The sequence below is a fragment of the Dama dama genome, chromosome 19 (assembly GCF_033118175.1).
Source record: "Dama dama isolate Ldn47 chromosome 19, ASM3311817v1, whole genome shotgun sequence".
Lineage (NCBI taxonomy): Eukaryota > Metazoa > Chordata > Mammalia > Artiodactyla > Cervidae > Dama > Dama dama.
This window is the reverse complement of record NC_083699.1, coordinates 79,063,957-79,088,029: the sequence shown is the minus strand read 5'-3', so window position 1 is coordinate 79,088,029 and position 24,073 is coordinate 79,063,957. Positions and strand designations below refer to the sequence as shown.

Below are 24,073 nucleotides of genomic sequence, written 5' to 3'. Positions count from 1 at the left end.
TATTGCCTAGCTCTCTAATAGGAAGAGCATACACTGAAAATGTTAACAGCAGTTTGACTACAAGGTACAGTTAAGGGGATATCTTTATTTCCTTTGTGTGCTTCTGTCTTTTGTAAATTTTTATAACAAATATTATTTATTTAAACTATAAAAATGGTAAATACTTTTAGAATGAAAAGAAAAAGGTGTCATTCAATCTATACTCAATACCACAAGAATCAAGTGAACATTTTTTTCTAGACAGCATTTCTATCATTCTTTGGAAATCCATGGTCTTCAAGGAGTCATAAATCTAAGAATTGTGCTTCTTATTTAACTCTCAATAAGAGTCAAGCACGCCCATGAGGATTTTGAGGGGGAGAATCCCAGAGCTGTACTTGATAACAAATATTATCTTTAATGCAAAATAAACATCTAAGTCTGGAAATATCCAAAGCAGCATCATAATGATCAGGGAAATGTAAGATCTTAATTATTTTCAGGTTTGTTATATTGAGAGAAATTAATAATTTATGGCTCACCTACTCTATTTCAAAACAAGCTACACATTTCATATTGTAGTAATTGTGGATTTTAGAAAAATGCACTGTAGTATAATAGATTACCCTAAAACATTATTTAAATGTGTTGGGTTTCATTTTATAACATGTGGTGGGGGTTGGGCAGCCACTTTTATGCATGTGGCAAAACCCTGCATTGCTTCATTTTCCCAAATGAAAGAAGAGGAGTGATGAAGAAGGTATCCCTGGTGAGTGTTGGTGAGCAAGGCCAAAGCACTAACTGAACACCCCAGTGTGCAGCCCAGGAACAGGAGGCAGGTATCAGGCACAGAAACAGAAGAAAAACAGGTCCCTCCCTTCTTCTATACTCTTGTGGTCTCCAAACTTAACAGGGGCAGCCTTGAGACAGGAACTTGGCAGAGACATCCTCTGAAGGAAGCAAAGCAAAGCACACATCTGCATATGCAAGTAATGGTGCCAACCAGACAAGCTGGATCCAAGCCTGGCTGCTCCATGGACTGTGCTGGTCGAGGCCAAGTAGCTTCACTTCCCAAGTTGTAGTTTTTGCATCTGTGATTACTGTTGTCGTTTAGTTGCTAATTTCTGTCTGAGTCTTTGTGACTCCATTGACTGCAGTACATCAAGCTTCCCTCTCCTTCACCATCTCCTGGAATTTGCTCAAACTCATGTCTATTGAGCCAGTGATATTATCTAACCATCTCATCCTCTGCCTCTCCTTTCTCCTTTTGCCCTCAAACTTTCCCAGAATGAGGGTCTTTTCTAATGAGTCATCTCTTCACATCAGGTGGCCAAAAGTATTGGAGCTTCAGCCCATCAGTCCTTCCAATGAATATTCAGGACTGATTTCCTTTAGGATTCACTAGTTTGATCTCCTTACTGTCCCAGGGACTCTCAAGAGTCTTCTCCAATACCACAATTCAAAAGCATCAATTCTTCAGCACTCAGCCTTCTTTATGGTCCAACTCTCACATCCATACATGACTACTGGGAAAACCATAGCTTTGGCTCTACAGATCTTTGTTGGCAAAGTGATATCTCTGCTTTTTAATATACTGTCTACATTTGTCATAGCTTTCCTTCCAAGGAGCAAGCATCTTTGAATTTCATGGCTGCAGTCAACATCCACAGTGATTTTGGGGCCCAGGAAAATAAAATCTGCCATTGTTTCCACTTTTCCCCCATCTATTTGCCATGAAGTGATGGGACCGGATGCCGTGATCTTAGTTTTTTGAATGTTGAGTTTTAAGCCAGGCTTTTCACTCTCCTCTCTTGCCCTCATCAAGAAGCTCTTTAGTTCCTCTTCACTTTCTGCCATTAGAGTGGTATAATTTGCATGTCTGAGGGTATTGATATTTCTCCAAGCAATTTTGACTCCAGCTTCTGATACTAGAGGCTAAATCAGATGATGGTTAAGGAGCCTTCCAGCTCTCAAACCCTATTTTCCTGGGCATCTGAGCCATATGCACAGAAAAGTGTGGTAGATTGCTTTCAAAGTGGCTGCAACCACCTTCCCATGCCCGTGCTTCTATGTCATTCCCCACATCAAGAGGGGGTGATCTTCCATCACCCCTCTGGCTGGGCCTGTAGCTTGCTTTTGGGCCACAGAAAGATGCAGAAGTAATGCTGTGACTATTACAACTAGGCTTTATGAGGCAAAATGAGCTTCTGTTTTGTACTCTTGGCAGCCACCAATCACATAAAGAAGTCCAGGTTGTCTTCCTGGAGAGATCCCCTGGGGAGAGCCCTTGGAGCATGAGAAGCCACAGGAGGAAAATAGAGACCACCCAGCCAATAGCCAGCACCACCGTCGGCCGTGGGAGTGAGGCCACTGTGGACCCCCAAGACAAGTTCTCAGCTGCACGCAGCCTCAGGAGGGACTCTGCATCACGTGGAGCAGAAGAGCTGTCACATGTGCAGCCCTGGAAGCACAGAGTCATTAGAAACAAGAAATCATCAGTTTAAGCCACTGAGTTTCAGGGCATGTTGTTGTACAGTGAAAGATAACTGAAGTAGGACTTTGAGGTCATTGACCAAGCACTGTATTTTCTACATTCATATCCCAGCACCAGCACAGACCCTGGCATACAACAAACACTAAGTCTCATCTGTTTGGGTCACCTCAACTTCTGTGATTTGCAAGGAGGGAAAACAGAAGAATGGCCTGAACTCTGGGTTCTCCCCTACTCAAAGTACTTCATTCCTGGGGACATGGAGGTTTTTGAAAGCATGCTGCTTCTTAATCCTGTGGCCTGGTCAAGTTAACCCCTCCAAGCCTCAGTTTCCTAAATTAAAGTGATGAGAATTACAGTTTCCATCTCAGGGCTCTTATGAGACACATGAATACAAAGCCTTTACTATAGTATATGACTCACTGGAAATACACAGTCAAAAAGAGAGCTCAGTAGAAGAGGACAGGATGGACACAGGACAGAGACACTCACTGTGCTGGCCACACAGCATGAGAAGTCTCAGGAAGCACCTGAGTTGAACCAATGCAACAGAAACAGCAAGAACCAGAGACAGGACTGCAGGAAGCGCCCAAATGACTGGACACATCAATCACATCTTCCCAACACAGAAGTTAGGAGCGCTGCTCATGGGGGTGGGGAGGGCAGAAAGAAATATTTCTAATACAATAGATGGATGGATGAATACTGACTTTAATTAAGGTATTAACATCTGCCATTGTTGTACCAGCTTAATTAATTAAACTCAAATTAATTAATTTACACTCTACCACATTTGCTATTTTTCTCCCCATTTAACAGTTGAGAAAACTGAGGCACAAACCTGGTTCCAGAATAGCACCAAGTTCATGCAACTCATTAGACATGCAACAGGCAGTATTTCCAGGGCCTGACCTCCTAGCCACTCCATTCCATTCCATAGCACAGAGTAGAAACTGGGGCTCTTAACCCAGAGCAGCTCATGCTGTTGTTGGAGAAACCAGGGTACAGACTCAAGAGAAGACCTAAGAACAATTCCTTGGGATATATATATATTTACATATATAAATAAAATAGGATGTAGCCTGGAAATGAGATGCAGCTAAAGAGGGGGAGGTGGGAGGGGTGGGCTCTTCATTAGCAGCTTCTGACTTCAGGTGGAAAGAGCAGTTTAAGCAGAACAACAATGCTCATCTAAATATGGCCTCAACCCAAGGGGTATGCTGTCTCATAGCAGAGTAAGCAAATTCAGCTATGATCCCTGTGGGCACTTGGGACCTTTGCTGACTTCCCTTCCTGCCCCTGGAGACTGCAACGCCAGAGGTCATGGGCAATGACCAAGCTGAACCTTCATTCTCAACAAGGGACACCATTTTCTATCCCTAGGCTGCAGAACAGGGTATTGCAGTTTAAGGTGCCAATAACTATGGAAAACTTTGTAAAATTTTGAAATATTTTTAGACACAGAAAACTTGCAAAAATAGTGTGAAAACTCCCACTTACCTTTTTCCCTGATGTCACTGCTATACCATATTTATGTTATCACTCCATCTAGCCACATACATCAAAGTTTCTCAACAAGGCACTACTCACATTTGAGCTGGATAATTCTGGCTAGTGCACCGAGAGATGTTTAGCTTTAGCAACATCCCTCCCCTTGACCAGCAGATGCCAGCAAGACACTCCCTTCAGCCCTTATTTTCATCCTGAAATTGGAAAACCAAAAATGTCCCTGGACACTGCCAAATGCTTACAAGGGGCAAATCTCTCCTGGTTGAGACAAACCAACCTATGTCCATCTCTACCTCCACATACATATTTCCTCTACTGGTCAAATCTGGAACAGCCTAAGGATCAACATAAATGATACTAATGTTTATAAAGGGTTTCCCTGGTGGCTCATGATGGTAAACAATTTGCCTGCAATGCAGGAGACCTGGGTTAAATTCCTGGGTCAGAAAGAGCCCCTGGTGAAAGGAATGGCTACCCACTCCAGTATTTTTGCCTGGAGAATCCCATGAACAGAGGAGCCTGGCAGGCTACAGTCCAAAGCATAGCAAAGAGTTGGACACGACTGAGTGACTAACACTTACACCTTTTAACATTTGAATGAAATTTTGTCTATTTTGACAAACAGACTATTTATAACAAAGATCAGGTTCTACATTTTTCACATAGTAGTTTAGGAAAGGCATTAAAGAGCTTGTTTTACTGTGGTATGACTTAATGTGGCAATCAGCTCGTTCCTAGTGTTCGGGAAATTATCATTTAATGAGCACAAATGATCTCAACAGAAATACACTCACCCCATGAGAAAAGGGGGGAAATGGAAATGAACTCCATGTTTCTTGGGCCCGTACCATGTTTGTGCTCAGCAAGAATTTCAATCATGAAAAAGACCTTTGGGGAGTATATCATGGCTGGTGCAATGCAGGAATTATGCTGCTGATTGGAACTTCTGCATCTTCTCCTTGCTTCACAGTTTAAATTGATCTCTGCCTGAGCTCAGTGGCCCGTGGAGCACTCGTGTCTCCCTAGGAGCCACATCATGGTGTCACCAGCCAAGTGCTAGGAATCTCATTTTCAAATGCTGTTGAAAAAACCTAATTGCTCCTTGCTGATGAATAGCTCCTTAGATGTTCTTCAGGTCTTCTTCCCTCCTAACCATCAACCTCTCTAACGAGATCATGCCTTAGAGGCTCAAAGAACATCTTTCAAGATTCAGCTCTGAAAAACTGTCCCACAGATTCAAGTTTGGTCAAACACTCAGATTTGTTTCAGAAAGAGATGCAGTAATTTGGTTAATAAATTAGAAATTTCTTCTAAGCAGAAGTAAAAGTGTGTTAGTTGTGTCTGACTCTTGTGAGCCCACCAGGCTCCTCTGTCCATGGAATTCTCCAGACAAGAATACTGGAGTGGGTAGCCATTCCCTTCTCCAGGGGATCTTCCCAACCCAGGGATCAAACCCAGGTCTCCTGCATTGCAGGCAGATTCTTTACCAGCTGAACCTCTAGGGAGATACCCTGTAAGTGGAAAGGGTAGTTGCTATCATATACTCTCCAATAGTCCATATTTATTTTTAATCTGGAAAATAGAAAATTATTAAAAGAAAATAAATATCCCAAATTCCATCATGTAAACATACACATCCACAAAAATATATACACAGTCTTTTCTAGATAGATCTATTAGATATTTGAGATTATACTATATATGAATGGTATACATAGAATACATAGACACACATACACCTTTGTTTGGATTTTCATCCTACGTTATTAAAAATTCTTCAGAAACATAATTTTAATAGCTGCACACTACTACTCTAAAGCCATATGAATTTATTTATCTATGCCCTGTTGTTATACATCTAGATTGCTTTCATTTTTTTCATAAATAATATTGCAATGGCTACTTTGCCCCATGTTTACTGTTATTGCTTTAGGTTACCATTCAGAAATGAAATTACTGAGTCAAAGAGTGTGAACGTTAGGAAACCCCCTCTTTCTCTGCTCTGGCCCTTTCCTTCACATTCCAGCCATTCCAAGCAGTTTATTTTCTCTACCATCAGTTTTAATGTCTTCATACTTTTTTCAACTTCCCTCCTATTAAAATGTCCTTTCCTTCAAGAAAAGATATGATAGATTCATTAATGCAAAGATGACTGATAAAGCTTATAAATTATCTCAGGATACTTGTGCTTCAGCAGAGGAATTCATTTCTAATAGCAGGCATACCAGAGAAGGAAATCAGGTGATATTGTCACAGAGCAGGAAAAATCACAATTTCTCATTTAATTATATCAGCCAGTTCTGTTTGACTAAATAATCCAGAGTATCTCCTCACTTTAGTGCTTTCACTTGAGTTGTGGTGATTTAGTTCATACACATGTGCACACATACACTCACACAAAGCCATCTCATTATTCAGCTTTGTTCAATTCAGGTGATGTGTATTAACTGCCAGTTATGTTCTGATGTGCACAAAGTTGAGGGAGACAGATATGGCCTCAACCCACCATTTCAGATAGGTAATCCATTCCACACCCCAGGGGTATTCCTGCCAGTACCCTAGTGACTCACTGCTCTTTTAGCAGTACATTTCCCCATCAAATCCTTTGATCAATGTTCTCCTTGCTGGTGGGATTACACAAGCCAAGTTGAGAAAAACGTTGAAATCAAACAAATAAAAACCCAACAGCTACCCGAGCTCAAGTCCACTTCTTGCCTGGACCCTTCATGTCCTCCTTACTTTTCTCTCTGCCTCCTCTGTGGTGTTGCTTTAATCCATTTCCTTCACAATAGCCATAACTTTGTCACTATGTACAGAATAAAATCCCATCACAGCTGGCCACACCCTGCATACCTTAGCTCCTGCTCATTTCTTCAGTATCATCTCTTTCCACTTCTCTGACTAACAGTGTTCTAGTCATGTAAGATCTTTCCCACTTTAAGGCCTTCTCATTGGCTGACAGTGCTCTTGCCTCACATATGACATGATTGTCCTTCTCATCTCTCAGATCTCAACTGTAGGTCACCTGCTCGGAGATCCCCCTATTTGAATGGAGTTTGTTTCTGCCACCACTCCAGTCGACATATCATAGTGTCTGTTTCTTTTGAGGCATTTACCCAAGGCCACAATTAATGCTTTGTTAGTATTTGCTCCATGAGGGCAGGGACCATGTCTGTTGAGTCATTATTAGCTCAGAGCTGGCTGCCAATAAACCCTTTGTGAATATGCTGATGAAAGAAAAGCAAATGTCAAGGCAATGTAGTCAAATAAAATATTCCTCTGTTCCTACCTCACCAGCAGATTTTACCTAAATTCATAGCTTCTCAACCCTGTCAAAACTTTGGACACATTTCTCCCACTGAATTCTTGCAGAGGTGTTTATTTGCGAAGCTTCATTCCAGGCCAGAAAACTGTGTATCTTCTGCTTCCGTCTGCCTTTTTTTCTTGGCTCCCAGCTGTTCTATGATAAGGCTATTTTATGTCTGCCTCTGAAGTAACCCCAGAGACAGACCTGACCTCACAGGCTCCCCACGAACTAGAACTTCCTTTGGTGAAATCCCTGTCATGAGCCTTCTGGGAAAATTTCTGTTGCAGCCTCCTAAATGGCCCCAAATGAGGAACATCACCTTTCAGATGATGGCCCCTCTGTAGGCTGAAGCCATTGCTACAAGCTTTTCTTCCCTGTGGCCACCATGGGGTGTACACCCTCAGGCACCAGGGGGACACACAGCTTTCAAAAGGTGAAAGCCACATGTGGGATACATGAATGGCAGGCTGCTTTCTCAGCGCAACTCAGGCTTGTGCTCGCTGGTCTCCCAGGCTTTCCTGGCTTCGTGGCTCATCCTCTCTGGAGCAGGTTCACTAATCCTCCCAGTTTCACATTCTAGCAGAACCCATGGTATTTCTTTCTACAGATTCTGTGATCCTATAGATTCCTATAGACCCAGGAACTTGACCCCTTATTATCTGAGTCACAGATTTATCCACCTTGGCCACAACAATATATGTATGTACACATATAATGAGAGGATTCTGCTTCCTAGAAAACATAAACATCTCATAAATCAATCCAGGAAGGTTTCCTCTGAGCAATATTTTGTTGGAATCTGATACCTGGATAGGCACAATGGACCAAATTCTTAAAAATATTCTCATCTGGATGATCTTAACAGAACACAATAGTAAAAATATAGTTACAAGGTTTATACTAAACTAGAGCTAAAGAGATGGGAATACCAGACCACCTGACCTGCCTCTTGAGAAACCTATATGCAGGTCAGGAAGCAACAGTTAGAACTGGACATGGAACAGATTGGTTCCAAATAGGAAAAGGAGTACTTCAAGGCTGTATATTGTCACCCTGCTTATTTAACTTATATGCAGAGTACATCATGAGAAACGCTGGGCTGGAAGAAGCACAAGCTGGAATCAAGACTTATAGGAGAAATATCAATAACCTCAGATACGCAGATGACACCACCCTTATGGCAGAAAGTGAAGAAGAACTAAAAAGCCTCTTGATGAAAGTGAAAGAGGAGAGTGAAAAAGTTGACTTAAAGCTCAAAATTCAGAAAACTAAAATCATGGCATCTGGTTCCATCACTTCATGGCAAATAGATGGGGAAACAGTAGAAACAGTGTCAGACTTTATTTTTTGGGGCTCCAAAATCACTGCAGATGGTGACTACAGCCATGAAATTAAAAGACGCTTACTCCTTGAAAGGAAAGTTATGACCAACCTAGATAGCATATTAAAAAGCAGAGACATTACTTTGCCAACAAAGGTCCATCTAGTCAAGGCTATGGTTTTTCCAGGGGTCATGTATGGATGTGAGAGTTGGACTGTGAAGAAAGCTGAGTGCCGAAGAATTGATGCTCTTGAACTGTGGTATTGGAGAAGACTCTTGAGAGTGCCTTGGACTGCAAGGAGATCCAACCAGTCCATTCTCAAGGAGATCAGTCCTGGGTGTTCACTGGAAGGACTGATGCTGAAGCTGAAACTCCAATACTTTGGCCACCTCATGCGAAGAGTTGACTCATGGGAAAAGACCCTGATGCTGGGAAGGATTGGGGGCAGGAGGAGAAGGGGATGACAGAGGATGCGATGGCTGGATGGCATCACCGACTCGATGGACATGAGTTTGAGTAAACTCCGGGAGTTGGTGATGGACAGGGAGGCCAAGCGTGCTGTGATTCATGGGGTCGCAAAGAGTCGTACATGACTGAGTGACTGAACTGAACTGAACTGAGAGCTACAGAGCATGTTACATTTTTATCTTTAGTTCTTAGAGGCAGCCCCAAATACTGTAGTTTGTATAGAGCCACATCTGCAAAGCTCAAACTGCAAACAAGCCCCCCAGCTCCTGAAACACGGGATGCCTCTGTCACTGCACTGGGGACAGCTGGACGTGACTGTCAGGGTGTCCACATTTCACGTGTTCCCTCCACATCATCAAAGCCTCCTAAATGCACTGCTGCTTGTCAGCGTCAGCTTTGTGGCAAGTCAGCATCTGTGGTTGCTTTAGGGTTTCACAGACATGCATGGGAATTCATTACAGAACTACTCTTCAGATATTCTGGGTTACAGTTGGGAATGTAAAGAGTAGAGAGAAGAAACAAGAAAACAGGCCTGACAGAGTGGTGCCATGAAGCCCACCAAGACCATGGGCAGCAGGGTTTTAAGGAGCTGGTTAGGAGGGTGCTCCCCTACTGCCTCGTCTCCAGAGTTCCAGCAGCTGGAGGGGGGCCTGCCCCCACCACTCCCCTCCCTCCCAACAGCTCACAAGCTTCGTCTCTTTACATGTCACAGCCCAAGAGTCCATGGGAGAAAGTCCTGCAGTTGGAGGAGGTTTACTGGAGCAGAAAGAGAAAGAATGTGCATGTTCCAAAAGGGGCCTCGAGGCACACACTCCCTCATTGCAGCTTCCTGTTTCTGACTCCAGTTCTAGCTTTCTTCCTATATAAACCCCACAGAAGAAGTGGGAACTTGGCCCTGTGTTTTGAACATAATTTTAAATCATCAGATGCTCCATTTTCACACATCCAAAGCTGGGTCCCCAGCATTTCCTCTTCGTCTCCTTTGCCAGCTTCTCCAGTAAGTGCTGGGCTCACCCAGAATGTCTACAGTGGATACAGGGTGCCTGCTGGTTTGAATTCCAGCTCTCCAGTACACTGAGTGACCTAGGAAATTGGTTATTCTTTCTACTTTAAGTTTCCTCATTTGGCAGATGGGATGAAAGATGTTACTTCTAGAAAGTGCTGGTGAGCACATGGGACGACGAGGCACATAAAGGACTTAGCGCGGTGCCAGGTGAGCTGAGGTGGCTGTTTATTATTCACTAAGACTTGTGGCTTTCTCTGATATGATTGGACCCATGAGCTCCCAGATCAGCAGGTTAATGGAAGGACAGCACCTCCAACAACATCCCAGATGTGCCACACCCATTTTCTCCCAGACTGAACACCCAGATTCTTTCCAGATGTAAAACTTATTGAGAAAATAAAATCAGATTTCTCTGTGTAATTCAATCACAAAATAGTGGGTTGGACCTTTTGTTTGCAGGGGCTGTTTAGGAGGATTTTCATATTCTTTGCAGATTCTTTTATGGTCAGGGCCCCCCAGCTCTGATGGCAGAGGGGGACAGGAACTGGTGTGTGTGTAGGGGTGTGGGGAGGGGGTAGAGAGAAAAGCCCTGAAGGTGCCACTTCAAGTCAGTCAGCTCTGTGCAAACCGGCACACACCTCTATAGCACTCTCACCCTGGCCTCAGGAACATGCAGCAGCCAAGCACCATGCCGGCCACTGTGCCCTCAGCCCCCACCCACCTGTGCACCTCAGTGACCATCAGCAAGGAGGTGGCAGAGGCCGCCAGCACCCTAGAAGGACCACACAGATCTGCCCTTCTGCGTGCTCTGTCGTAATCCATCTATCGCCTCCCGTTGCCCTCTGTGCTTTGGTGTCAGGGCTAGAGGGGTAGGTGTGACCTTGAACACAAGAGTGGCTCTAATTTTAAAAAAAGGAGGGACTACAGCCATCTGCAAAGCCTGCTGTGCTGCTTCCCAGCAAAAACAAGGTTTTGCTGGCCCCCATCTGACCAGCAATGTGCTGTGCTTTACCCTGGACCAGAAATGGCAGAGAGGGAAGGGGGGATGACTATGCTGATGAGGGCTGGAATGGGGTTGGGGTGGAAACTGTAACATCAGAGTCACTCCTTTCGGCAACATAAGCTGGGTCTGCAGAGGCCTGTTACTTGGAAGGAATGACACCTAAACTGTGATTTCACGAGCCTTCTGCAGGGCTGGCTGCTCCACCACCTGGGCCACAGGCTGGGGGATATTGATGGAAAGATGACTCAGCAGTAGGGCTGGCTGCTTCTCAGAACTGACTCCGACTGATGCAGTTCAAGACGAAAAGTGACTCTTCCCATGCAAACAGTTCGATTAAGGAGCTCTGACTATGCAAAACCGGAGGCAAATTAGCCTTACCATTTGGACTCAAGAGTTCTGGCACCTTCTATAAAAAATTTAAAAAGAGTAGGAGGAGAGAAATCTGTATCCTACAATAGATGTGGGAAGCAGGTTCATTTTAGGTTTAATTTTCATAACTCAGCACTTTTCCTCAAACCGGGACCAACTTTGCCTTGTACACAGATCAGTAGTTCTCTTCAGTAAAGCGGCTCTCTGCAGAGGACCCTCTGCAGCAGCCCCTCGGCTCTCCTCTCCTCACGGTGGAGGAGCAGTTACTGCCATGCAGGAGACCGTCTAAGGAAGGGCTACAGACAGAGGCAGAGAGTCCGCCTCTGCCTCTTACTAGCTGTGTGGCCCTGGAGAAGTTCCTTCACCTCATCAGGCCTCGGTTTCCTCTTATACAAAGTGAGGAGAGCCCAACAGTGTCATCTTCCAAGAGACCTGAATTTTCAAGTCAGTGCTTCATACAATAATCAATTATAGACAAAATGCTTCCCAAAAAACCTAAACAGACATAGTGCATCAAGTACTAGACATAGAGTAAAGATTCTGGGAAACTTAGCTCTTATTATTATAATAATTATGTCTTGATTAAAGAAATGACTCCACTAGCAGAAGACACTCTTAGAGGCACCTTCTCCCATAACGATCCGCTCCAGGAGCCCTCAGTGGACCATTCCAAGGTCATTCTTGCTTTTCCTAATGTTTCACTATGCAGAGAGCATTTCAAAATCAGTGGAGGATTTGGTGAAAAAGTACTGAAGATTTCAGAAGTAGCTGAGAAATGGGCCTCTACAGCTTTCCATCTTAGCAAGAACAAACATCATGTCCTAAGAGTTTTCCTCAAACAAGTGTCAGTGAAAGCCAACCACTAAACAGCTGGGTCATTCCTGAGGGAGCTCTGTGTCACGTCATCATGGTCCATCTCGTGTCTGAATTACAGGGGGATTCAGGATACTGATTAGTGGTGGAGAGGGAAGCACTGGTCATGGCAGTAAGGGGAAGACAAGAGTCTACAGAAACACCACCAGTCTGCAGCCCTAAAACATGTCCATCAGGGCACATGAAGCACTTTTCAGTGACAGGTCCCACAAATACTGTTGAGAACCTTGTTATGATGACAGCTATAAACTCCATTCCCTTGAGATCTGAGAGGCTAGTTCCAATTCAGTGACCACAGACTTCACAGAGGAGCCATCAACAGCATGATAAGGGCTTGAGATAAAGGGGTTACTGATGCTCTGCTTATTGATGCAGAGAAACAACTGACAAATAGGTGCTTCACAAAATTGCTCTGGAGAAACTGCTGCTGAAAAGGTTGTCATGGGTGGCACAAGGGACCCTGCAATCAATCTCAGTGAAGCCTGTGGCTGTCTTTCTTTTTTAAAGCACTTCTTCCATCAAAATAGAAACCATGTGACTTCTGTTCCATCTGAAGTAAGACAATATCAGCTCTGACCTGATGACTCAAGTAAAAGATGTGGGTATGACGATCATCTAAGTAGACCCTGGGTGCTCAGGTCAATGGCAAGACTAGGGAGCAGGGGAAGAGGTGGCTGGAGGCATCATCCAGTTCACAAAGCCAACAGTGACTGGATCTCAGCCCAGATTTCTATAGCTGCAAATACGTGCTGCTAATAAAATGACCTAAAAAGAGAAAGGTAAGTACTCACCACAACACCATGCTCACAACCTTTGAGGAAGGGGAAACTATACTGAAGAACAAAGGGGGCTATAATTACCTGTCTCTAATACAAACTACTCACTTAACATGTCTCCTCCTGCTAAGTCCATTCTATTCTATTATGTCAAGTACATTTTAGGATGATATACTTTAGGACCTAGAAAAAAACGGCTAGAAAATGTGATGAAGCTGGGCCTAAAACATGGTTCCAACCCTTCCCAGCTGCATAGCCTTAGAAATTCAGTTTCCTCATCTGGAAAATCGGGGTAAGAATAAGTACCCAACAGGGCTTTGTGAGACAAAACACCAACATGTATGTGAGCAGCCTTACAGAAGCCAATAATTATTTACAATCAGTCACAATCTATCATACCACAGGCTATTGAGGCATAGCCTAGAGAGCAAAATTACTGCCCAGTACTAATCACTGGCCCTAATGGGCTCAATAAAGGACAGAAATGGTATGGACCTAACAGAAGCAGAAGATATTAAGAACAGGTGGCAAGAATACACAGAAGAACTATACAAAAAAGATCTTCATGACCCAGATAATCACAAGGGTGTGATCACTCACCTAGAGCCAGACATTCTGGAATGCGAAGTCAAGTGGGCCTTAGGAAGCATCATCATGAACAAAGCTAGTGGAGGTGATGGAATTGCAGTTGAGCTATTTCAAATCCTAAAAGATGGCGCTGTAAAAGTGCTGCACTCAATATGCCAGCAAATTTGGAAAACTCAGCAGTGGCCACAGGACTGGAAAAGGTCAGTTTTCATTCCAATCCCAAAGAAAGGCAATGCCAAACAATGCTCAAACTACTGCACAATTGCACTCATCTCACACGCTAATAAAATAATGCTGAAAATTCTCCAAGCCAGGCTTCAGCAATACATGAACTGTGAACTTCCAGATGTTCAAGCTGGATTTAGAAAAGGTAGAGGAACCAGAGATCAAATTGCCAACATCTGCTGGATCATCAAAAAAGCAAGAGAGTTCCAGAAAAATATCTATTTCTGCTTTATTGACTATGCCAAAGCCTTTGACTGCATGGATCACAATAAACTGGAAAATTCTGAAAGAGATGGGAATACCAGACCATCTGACCTGCCTCTTCAGAAATCTGTATGCAGGTCAGGAAGCAACAGTTAGAACTGGACATGAAACAACAGACTGGTTCCAAATCAGGAAAGGAGTTCATCAAGGCTGTATATTGTCACCTTGCTTATTTAACTTATATGCAGAGTACATACTGAGAAACGCTGGGCTGGGAGAAGCACAAGCTGGAATCAAGAATGCCGGGAGAAATATCAATAACCTCAGATATGCAGATGACACCACCCTTATGGCAGAAAGTGAAGAAGAACTAAAGAGCCTCTTGACGAAAGTGAAAGAGGAGAGTGAAAAAGTTGGCTTAAAGCTCAACATTCAGAAAACTAAGATCATGGCATCTGGTCCCATCACTTCATGGCAAATAGGTGGGGAAACAGTGGAAACAGTCACAGACTTTATTTTTTGGGGCTCCAAAATCACTGCAGATGGTGATTGCAGACATGAAATTAAAAGATGTTTCCTCCTTGGAAAGAAAGTTATGACCAACCTAGACAGCATATTAAAACACAGAGACATTACTTTACCAACAAAGGTCCATCTAGTCAAGGCTATGGTTTTTCCAGTCGTCATGTATGAGTGTGAGAGCTGGACTATAAAGAAAGCTGAGCACTGAAGAATTGATGCCTCTGAACTATGGTGTTGGAGAAGACTCTTGAGAGTCCTTTGGACTGCAAGGAGATCCAACCAGTCCATCTTAAAGGAGATCAGTCCTGGGTGTTCATTGGAAGGACTGATGCTGAGGCTGAAACTCCAATATTTTGGCCACCTCATGCGAAGAGCCGACTCATTGGAAAATATCCTGATGCTGGGAAAGATTGAGGGCAGGAGGAGAAGGAAACGACAGAGGATGAGATGGTTGGATGGCATCACTGACTCAATGGACGTGGGTTTGGATGAATGCTGGGAGTTGGTGATGGATAGGGAGGCCTGGCGTGCTGTGGTTCATGGGGTTGCAAACAGTTGGACATGACTGAGTGACTGAACTGAACTGAACTGAATAAATAAGAAGAGATATTTTTTATACTGCAGTTGTAAACTCTCACTTTATTTTAAAAATTATTTATTTATTTGGGTGTCTTGGGTCTTAGTTGCAGCACTTGGATCTCTCACTGTGGCATGGGGGCGCTTTCACTGCAGTCATAGCCTTCTCTCCAGTTGTGGGTCACAGGCTGAGTAGTTATGGTACATGGGTTTAGTTGCCCCTTGGCATGTGGGATCTTAGTTCCCCTACCAGGGATCCAACCTGAGTCTCCCACACTGGAAGGCAGATTGTTTGGGGTTTTTTTTTATTTTTAATTATTTTCTATCATAAGTTATTATAAGATACTGACTACAGTTCCCTATGCTCTATAGTAAATCTTTGTTGCTTGTTGCATGCATGGATGCTCAATCGCTTCAGTTGTGCCCAACTCTTTGCAACCCCATGGACTGTAGCCCACCCAGCTCTTCTACCTATGGAATTCTACAGGCAAGAATACTGGAGTGGGTTGCCATTTCCTTCTCCAGAAGAGCTTCCTGACCCACGGATCGAACTCAGGTCTCCTGCATTGCAGATATGACTGTTGCATATCTATTTTTTAATTAGAAACCTAGCATTATATTCATATTAAGTCAAAAAAGTGGAATTAAAATGCCATAAGTTTTTAGTTAAGCAAAATTTCATAATTTTTCTAAAATATATATATTATATATAGGTATATGTATACAAAAGCTTTTCTACATTTTACATAAAGGCTTGAGAAAAAGAACATCAAGAAAAAAGAAATGGAGAAATTGGAGAACATAAACTAAATGAAATGGGAGCACTGACTATAAAATAGAAAAAGTGAAACAAACTGGATAAAAGTTCAAGATCATCATACAGTCCAGTTGTTTTTAAACATGACTGCTCATTGGAAACATATCTGGAGCTCTGAAGAAAAAAAAGTAGTACCTAAGCATTTATATTTTTCGAAAAGTTTCAAGATAATTCTGATATGCATCTGGATTTTAAAAAGTGTTTACAGGTTTTTCTTTTAGATCCTAGTTTTGGTGATACAGAGTTCTATTATTTTTCTGTTGACCAATCAAGATAGGACATTGAAAGATGAACTCCCCAGGTCGGTAGCTGCCCAATATGCTATTGGAGATCAGTGGGGAAATAACTCCAGAAAGAATGAAGAGATGGAGTCAAAGCAAAAACAACACCCAGTTGTGGATATGACTGGTGATAGAATCAAAGTCCGATGCTGTGAAGGGCAATATTGCATAGGTACCTGGAATATTAGGTCCATGAATCAAGGCAAATTGGAAGTGGTCAAACAGGAGATGGCAAGAGTGAACTTCGGCATTTTAGGAATCATTGAACTAAAATGGACTGGAAGGGGTGGATTTAACTCAGATGATCATTATATCTACTACTGTGGGCAAGAATCCCTTAGAAGAAATGGAGTAGCCTTCACAGTCAATGAAAGAGTCCGAAATGCAGTACTTGGATGCAATCTCAAAAATGACAGAATGATCTCTGTTCATTTCCAAGGCAAACCATTCAATATCACAGTAATCCAAGTCTATGCCCAGACGAGTAATGCTGAAGAAGCTGAAGTTGAATGGTTCTATGAAGACCTACAAGACTCTCTAGAACTAACACCCAAAAAAGATATCCTTCTCATTATAGGGGACTGGAATGCTAAAGAAGGAAGTCAAGAAACACCTGGAGTAACTGGAAAATTTGGCCTTGGAGTACACAAGGAAGCAGGGCAAAGGCTAACAAAGCTTTGCCAAGAGAACACACTGGTCATAGCAAACACCCTCTTCCAACAGCACATGAGAAGACTCTACACATGGACGTCACCAGATGGTCTACCCCAAAATCAGATGGATTATAGATTATATTCTTGGCAGCCAAAGGTGGAGAAGTTCTATACAGTCAGCAAAAATAAGACCAGAAGCTGACTGTGGCTCAGATCATGAACTCCTTATTGCCAAATTCAGACTGAAATTGAAGAAAGTGGAGAAAACCACTAGACCATTCAGGTATGAACTAAATCAAACCCCTTATGACTATACAGTGGAAGTGAGAAGTAGATTTAAGGGACTAGATCTGACAGAGTGCCTGATGAACTATGAACGGAGGTTCATGACATTGTACAGGAGACAGGGATCAAGACCATCCCCAAGAAAAAGAAATGCAAAAAGGCAAAGTGGCTATCGGAGGAGGCCTTACAAATAACTGTGAAAAGAAGAGAGGTGAAAAGCAAAGGAGAGAAGGAAAATATACCCATTTGAATGCAGAGTTCCAAAGAATAGCAAGGAGAGATAAGAAAGCCTTCCTCAGAGATCAGTGCAAAGAAATAGAGGAAAACAATAGAATGGGAAAGACTAGAGACCTCTTCAAGAAAATTAGAGATACTAAGGGAACATTTCATGCAAAGACAGGCTCAATAAACAACAGAAATGGTATGGACCTAACAGATACAGAAGATATTAAAGAAGAGGTGGCAAGAATACACAGAAGAACTGTACAAAAAAGATCTTCATGACCCAGATAATTATGATGGTGTGATCACTCACCTAGAGCCAGACATCCTGGAATGTGAAGTCAAGTGGGCCTTAGGAAGTATCACTACAAACAAAGCCAGTGGAGGTGATGGAATTCCAGTTGAGCTATTTCAAATCCTAAAAGATGATGCTGTGAAAGTGCTGCACTCAATATGCCAGCAAATTTGGAAAACTCAGCAGTGGCCACAGGACTGGAAAAGGTCAGTTTTCATTCCAATCCCAAAGAAAGGCAATGCCAGAGAATGCTCAATCTACTGCACAACTGCACTCATCTCACATGCTAGCAAAGTAATGCTCAAAATACTCCAAGACAGGCTTCAACAGTTTGTGAATCATGAACTTCTAGATGTTCAAGCTGGTTTTAGAAAAGGCAGAGGAACCAGAGATCAAATTGCCAACATCTGTTGGATTATCAAAAAAGCAAGAGAGTTCCAGAAAAACATCTATTTCTGCTTTATTGACTATGCCAAAGCCTTTGACTGTGTGGATCATCACAAAATGTGGAAAATTCTTCAAGAGATGGGAATAACAGACTGCCTAACCTGCCTCTTGAGAAATCTGTATGCAGGTCAGGAAGCAACAGTTAGAACTGGACATGGAACAACAGACTGGTTCCAAATTGGGAAAGGTGTATGTCAAGGCTGTATATTGTCACCCTGCTTATTTAACTTATATGCAGAGTACATCATGAGAAATGCTGGGCTGGATGCAGCACAAGCCGGAATCAAGATTGCCGAGAGAAATATCAATAACCTCAGATATGCAGATGACACCATCCTTATTGCAGAAAGTGAAGAAGAACTAAAGAGCCTCTTGACGAAAGTGAAAGAAGAGAGTGAAAAAGTTGGCTTAAAGTTCAACATTCATAAAACAAAGATCATGGCATCTGGTCCCATCACTTCATGATAAATAGATGGAGAAACAGTGGAAACAGTGGCAGACTTTATTTTGGGGGGGCTCCAAAATCACTGCAGACGTTGACTGCAGCCAGGAAATTAAAAGACGCTTACTCCTTGGAAGAAACATTATGACCAACCTAGACAGCATATTAAAACACAGAGACATAACTTTGTCAACAAAGGTCCATCTAGTCAAGGCTATGGTTTTTCCAGTAGTCATGTATGAGTGTGAGAGTTGGACTATAAAGAAAGCAGAGTGTTGAAGAATTGATGGTTTTATCAATTCTGATAGATACAATGATATTAAGTGAGTAACAGTTACATAATCACAATAGTAAAAGACACTTATCAATTTTCAAAATCAGTTCAGTTCAGTGGCTCAGTCATGTCCGACTCTTTGCAACTCCATGAACTGAAGTAAGCGAGGCTTCTCAGTCCATCATCAACTCTCAGAGCTTGCTCAAACTCATGTCCGTTGAGTCAGTGATGCCATCCAACCATCTCATCCTCTGTTGTTCCCTTCTCCTGCCTTTAATCTTTCCTAGCATCAGGGTCCTTTCAAATGAGTCAGTCTTCACATCAGGTGGCCAAAGTATTGGAGTTTCAGCTTCAACATCAGTCCTTCCAATGAATATTCAGGACTGATTTCCTTTAGGATGGACTGGTTGGATCTCCTTGTAGTCCAGGGGACTCTCAAGAGTCTTCTCCAACACCATAGTTCAAAAGCATCAATTCATTGGTGTTCAGCTTTCTTTATGGTCCAACTCTCACATCCATACATGATTACTGGAAAACTACTAGAAACCACATTTGTTGGCAAAGTAATGTCTCTGCATTTTAATATGCTGTCTAGGTTGGTCAAGACGTTTCTTCCAAGGAGCAAGCATCTTTTAATTTCATGGCTGCAGTCACTATCTGCAGATTTTGGACCCCCAAAAAATAAAGTCTCTCACTGTTTCTGTTGTTTCCCCATCTATTTGTCATGAAGTGATGGGACCAGATGCCATGATCTTAGTTTTCTGAATGTTGAGCTTTAAGCCAACTTTATCACTCTCCTCTTTCATTTTACCAAGAGGCTCTTTCGTTCTTCTTCAATTTCTGCCATAAGGGTGGTGTCATCTGCATATCTAAGTTTATTGATATTTCTCCCGGCAATCGTGATTCCAGCTTGTGTTTCATCCAGCCTGGCATTTCGCACGATGTACTCTGCATATAAGTTTAATAAGGAGGGTGAAATATACAGCCTTGACGTATTCCTTTCCTGATTTGGAACCGTCTGTTGTTCCATGTCCAGTTCTAACTGTTGCTTCTTGACCTGCATACAGATTTCTCAGGAGGCTGGTAAGGTGGTCGGTATTCCCATCTCTTTGAGAATTTTCCACACTTTGTTGTGATCCACACAGATTGTGATTTCACAATCAATAGGGAAAGAAACAATAAAAGATAATTACAATTGCAAGCCATAATGGGAACATGATTAGCTTAACAATATAAAATAATTACATTCAATTTGGGGGTGTCAAGCAGAGTGATGTGGTACGTGGAAGTGCATACATGCACATGTTTTCATCCACGCAGCAAGTCTATGTCTTTTGGTAGGTGCATTTAATCCATTTACATTTAAGGCAGTTATCTATATATATGACCCTACCACCATTTTCTTAACTGTTTTGAGTTTATTTTCTGTATGGCTTTCTCTTCTCTTGTCTTTCCTGCCTGGAGAATTTCCTTTAGTATTTGTTGTACTGCTGGTTTGGTGCCGCTGAATTCTCTTAAGTTTTGCTTGCCTGGAAAGCTTTTGATGTCTCCATCAGATCTGAAGGAGAGTCTTACTGGGTAGAGTATTCTAGGTTGTAGGTTCTTTCCTTTCATCACTTTAAATGTATCATGCCATTCCTTTCTGGTTTATACAGTTTCTGTTGAAAAATCAGCTGATAGCCTAATGGGAGTTCCTGTGTATGTTATTTGTCATTTTTCCCTTCTCTGTCTTTTTGTCCGTTTTATTACTGTGTCTTGGTGTGTTCCTCCTTGGGTTTATCCTGCCTGAGACTCTCTGAGCTTCCTGGACTTGGTTGACTATTTCCTTTCCCATATTCAGGAATTTTTCAGCTGTTATCTCTTCAAATATTTTCTCAGGTCCTAGCTCTTTTCTTTCTCCTTCTGGGACCCCTATAATGCAAATGTTGGTGTGTTTAATGTTATCCCAGGCGTCTCTTAGGCTGTCTTCATTCTTTTTCCTTCTTTTTTCTACACTCTGTTCTGTGGCAGTGACTTCCACCATCTTGTCCTCCAAGGTCATTTATCCATTCTTCTGCCTCAGTTATTCTGCTATGGATTCCTTCTAGTGTATTATTCATCTCTGTTTGTTCTTTAGTTCTTCTAGATCTTTGATAAACATTTCTTGCTTGTTCTCAATCTTTGCTTCCATTCTTTTCCTGAGATCCTGAATCATCTTCACTATCATTAATCTGAATTCTTTTTCTGAAAGGCTGCCTATCTCCACTTCATTTAGTTGTTTTTCTGGGCTGTTTTTATCTTGTTCCTTCATCTGGGACATAACTTTCTGCTTTTTCATCATGATTAACTTTCTGTGATATGGTTTTTGTTTTAACCACTGTGAGACTGTGCTTCTTCTTGCTTCTTCTATCTGCCCTCTGATGGATGAGGCTAAGAGGCTTGTGTATGTTTCTTGATGGGAGGGACTGGTGATGGGAAAACTGGGTCTTGCTCTGGTGGGCAGGGCTTTGCTGAGTTAAGCTTTAATCCAATTATCTGCTGATGGGTGGGGTTGTACTCCCTCCTTAGTAGTTGTTTGACCTGAGGTGACCCAGCCCTGGGGTCTACAGGCTGTATGATAGGATTAATGGTGAATTCCAAGAGGGTTTATGCCAAGGGGGGCCTTCCAGTGCCCCCATCCCTGTGGTAAGCCCATACAGACTCATGTCTCCATAGAAAGCCCTCTAACACTAGCAGGTAGTTTTGGTTCAGTCTCCTGTGGGGTCACTGCTCCTCTCCTCTGGGTCTTGGTGCATGCAAAATTTTGTTTGTGCCTTCCAATACTAGAGTGTCTATTTCCCTCAGTCCTCTGGAAGGCCAATAATCAAATCTCACTGGCTCTCAAAGCCAAATTCCCTGGGGATTCCCAGTCCCTTTGTATTATCCCCAGGCTGGGAGGCCTGACATGGGGTTCAGAACTTTCACTATAGTGGGAGAACTTCTTTGGTATTATTGTTCTCCAGTTTGTGGGTAACCCAACAAATGGGTATGGGATTTGATTTTATTGTGATAGAGTCCTTCATGTCTTGCTGTCTCACTGCAGCTTCTTCTTTGTCTTTGGACATGGGGTATCTTTTTTTGTTAGATTCCAGTGTCCTGCTGTTGATGGTTGTTCAACAGCTAGTTTCAATTTTGGTGCTCTCTCAGTAGGAGATGAGTGCACGTTCTTCTACTCCACCATCTTTAACCGGACTCTGGAAGGCAGATTGTTAACCACTGGACCACGAGGGAAGTACCATAAACTCTCACTTTAGAATTAAGGAGTTTTGGAAGTATCATTAAAAAAAAAACACAAAATGGCTATATAGCTTTATCTTAATAACAGCTAATATCTCATTATTAATTACTTCATTAGATTGGGAAACCAAGGCACAGTGGGGTTTAGTGACTTGCACAAGGTCACATGATCTGCAAGTGATTCCTCTGGTTTTCTGAAATGGGTTTTATTTTATTGAAAATATTTTAAAGTAATAATGTTAGTAGCTAAACTTTTACCACTTGATGCTTTGGACAGAAACAGACGATGTGTTTTGCATATTGTGTGCTTTGCAACCACAGGCACAGAATGAAGTTTCTGTAATAATGTAACAATATTAGTCTCTGCTGTTTAAGATGGAGGCACAGAAGTAGAGATTATATTTTCAGTTTGTGGTAGGAGGTGCTTCTGTTTACAAGTTCACTGGAGAAAACAGGGAAATGGTGTAAGGGAAGTGTTTTTATTTTGGTATGCTGAATCCTCACTGTCCGGACTCTGTTTTTCTCAATGTTTATTTGTTTCTCTCTTCATGTATTTCTCTCTTAATTTCTCTCTCTCATCCTTTCTCTTTTTTCCCTTTCTCTGCTCAGCTCTATACCACTCCCTTCTATCCCCTTCTCCCTGCCTCTTTCTTTTTCTTATGGAGAACTTGAGAACATTTCTTACTGGATTTATTCATTGAGTATTATGATGAATTGCCTAGTCTTCATTAAAAAGGACTGAATGGATTTTGGACAACCTTCAGTTAATCCCCCTGAATTAAGTCTCCATTAACACAGATGCCCTTTGACTGACTGTTATCTTACTAGCTTAATGTTTTCAGTTAGTAAAAAGCTTCTGTATCTATGAAAGTTTAGGACTAGGAAGATTATCAGATTATGGCCTAGGAAGAAAATCAACTATAAACTGAATAAATTGCCCAGAGTCACCAGCTTTTTGTTCACACAACTCTTGCTTTTCCTCTCTCCTGCAGGGAACCAACAGTGAAATCACATGCAGGGCTGTCTCTTGGTGTATGACCCACATGAAGCTACTATTGTTATTGTTACAGAATCTGTGGCAAGGTCGTGGACTCAGAGATTCCAGCACTGTATGTAAGGGGGGAGCTTCAAGGGCTGGAGTGGCTAGGAAGATCATCTCCTAAGCCCAAGATCTCTGGACCTCAACCCCAGAACTAATTAATGCACCGGGACATGACTCACAAATCTGACTACCAGGCAGAACAGTATAATTTTAAATATCCTCTTCTCTCTTCTAAAGAGACACATGGAATGTTTATTCGGCAGCTATGTGTGGGGTGCTCCTCAGTGTATAAACAGTGTAGTGTGTATCATCCTCCCACCTGAATCAGTACTGAGTGCTCCAGCCCTTCCCTCATCAATATATCCAGATTCTCACAATCCCATGGAGCCCTGCCTGCCCCTGGGCCTTGGAAATCAAGACACATCATGTAGAGCCTGTATAACAAACCTTGGTTCTCCTACTTGGGTTCTAAGACTCCCTTGACTCTTCCTGGGAAGGCACAGCCTGGTCAGCACCTTGGACAGCCCCACTGCTTCTGCCGGCAGCAACGTTTACCTGTTGGTTTGTCCTGTAAACAGGCTGGGGTCCTTCATCCTCAACCTCTTCATCCCTGACTGAGAATACTGTTTTTTCTTCCTCACTCTCCTCACTTTCTTCAGAAAAGGAATCAAATACATCAACATAATACTCTTCAGCCACAAGCGGGTCTTCTGGGATCTCTGAAATAAAGAATAAGCAAAAAGCAGGTCCTGTTGGTCATTAACATTATAATGAGTCTAGGACCCCCATGTTTTCCCAGAGATATGTATTCCGTTAACACTAACAAAGCTTTCATAAAGTGC

At 42.4% G+C, this 24,073-nt stretch overlaps 1 protein-coding gene across 6 annotated transcripts in view; it reads right to left on the bottom strand.

Moving 5' to 3' along the window:
• NEK11 (NIMA related kinase 11) overlaps positions 1-24,073 on the bottom strand; it is a 279,485-nt gene that overhangs the window by 72,069 nt on the left and 183,343 nt on the right. For all 6 annotated transcript variants that reach the window (XM_061167582.1, XM_061167584.1, XM_061167587.1 and 3 more), the window contains one exon: positions 23,787-23,950. In XM_061167582.1, the coding sequence (XP_061023565.1) occupies positions 23,787-23,950 (164 nt within the window). The remainder of the gene's footprint in view (positions 1-23,786; positions 23,951-24,073) is intronic.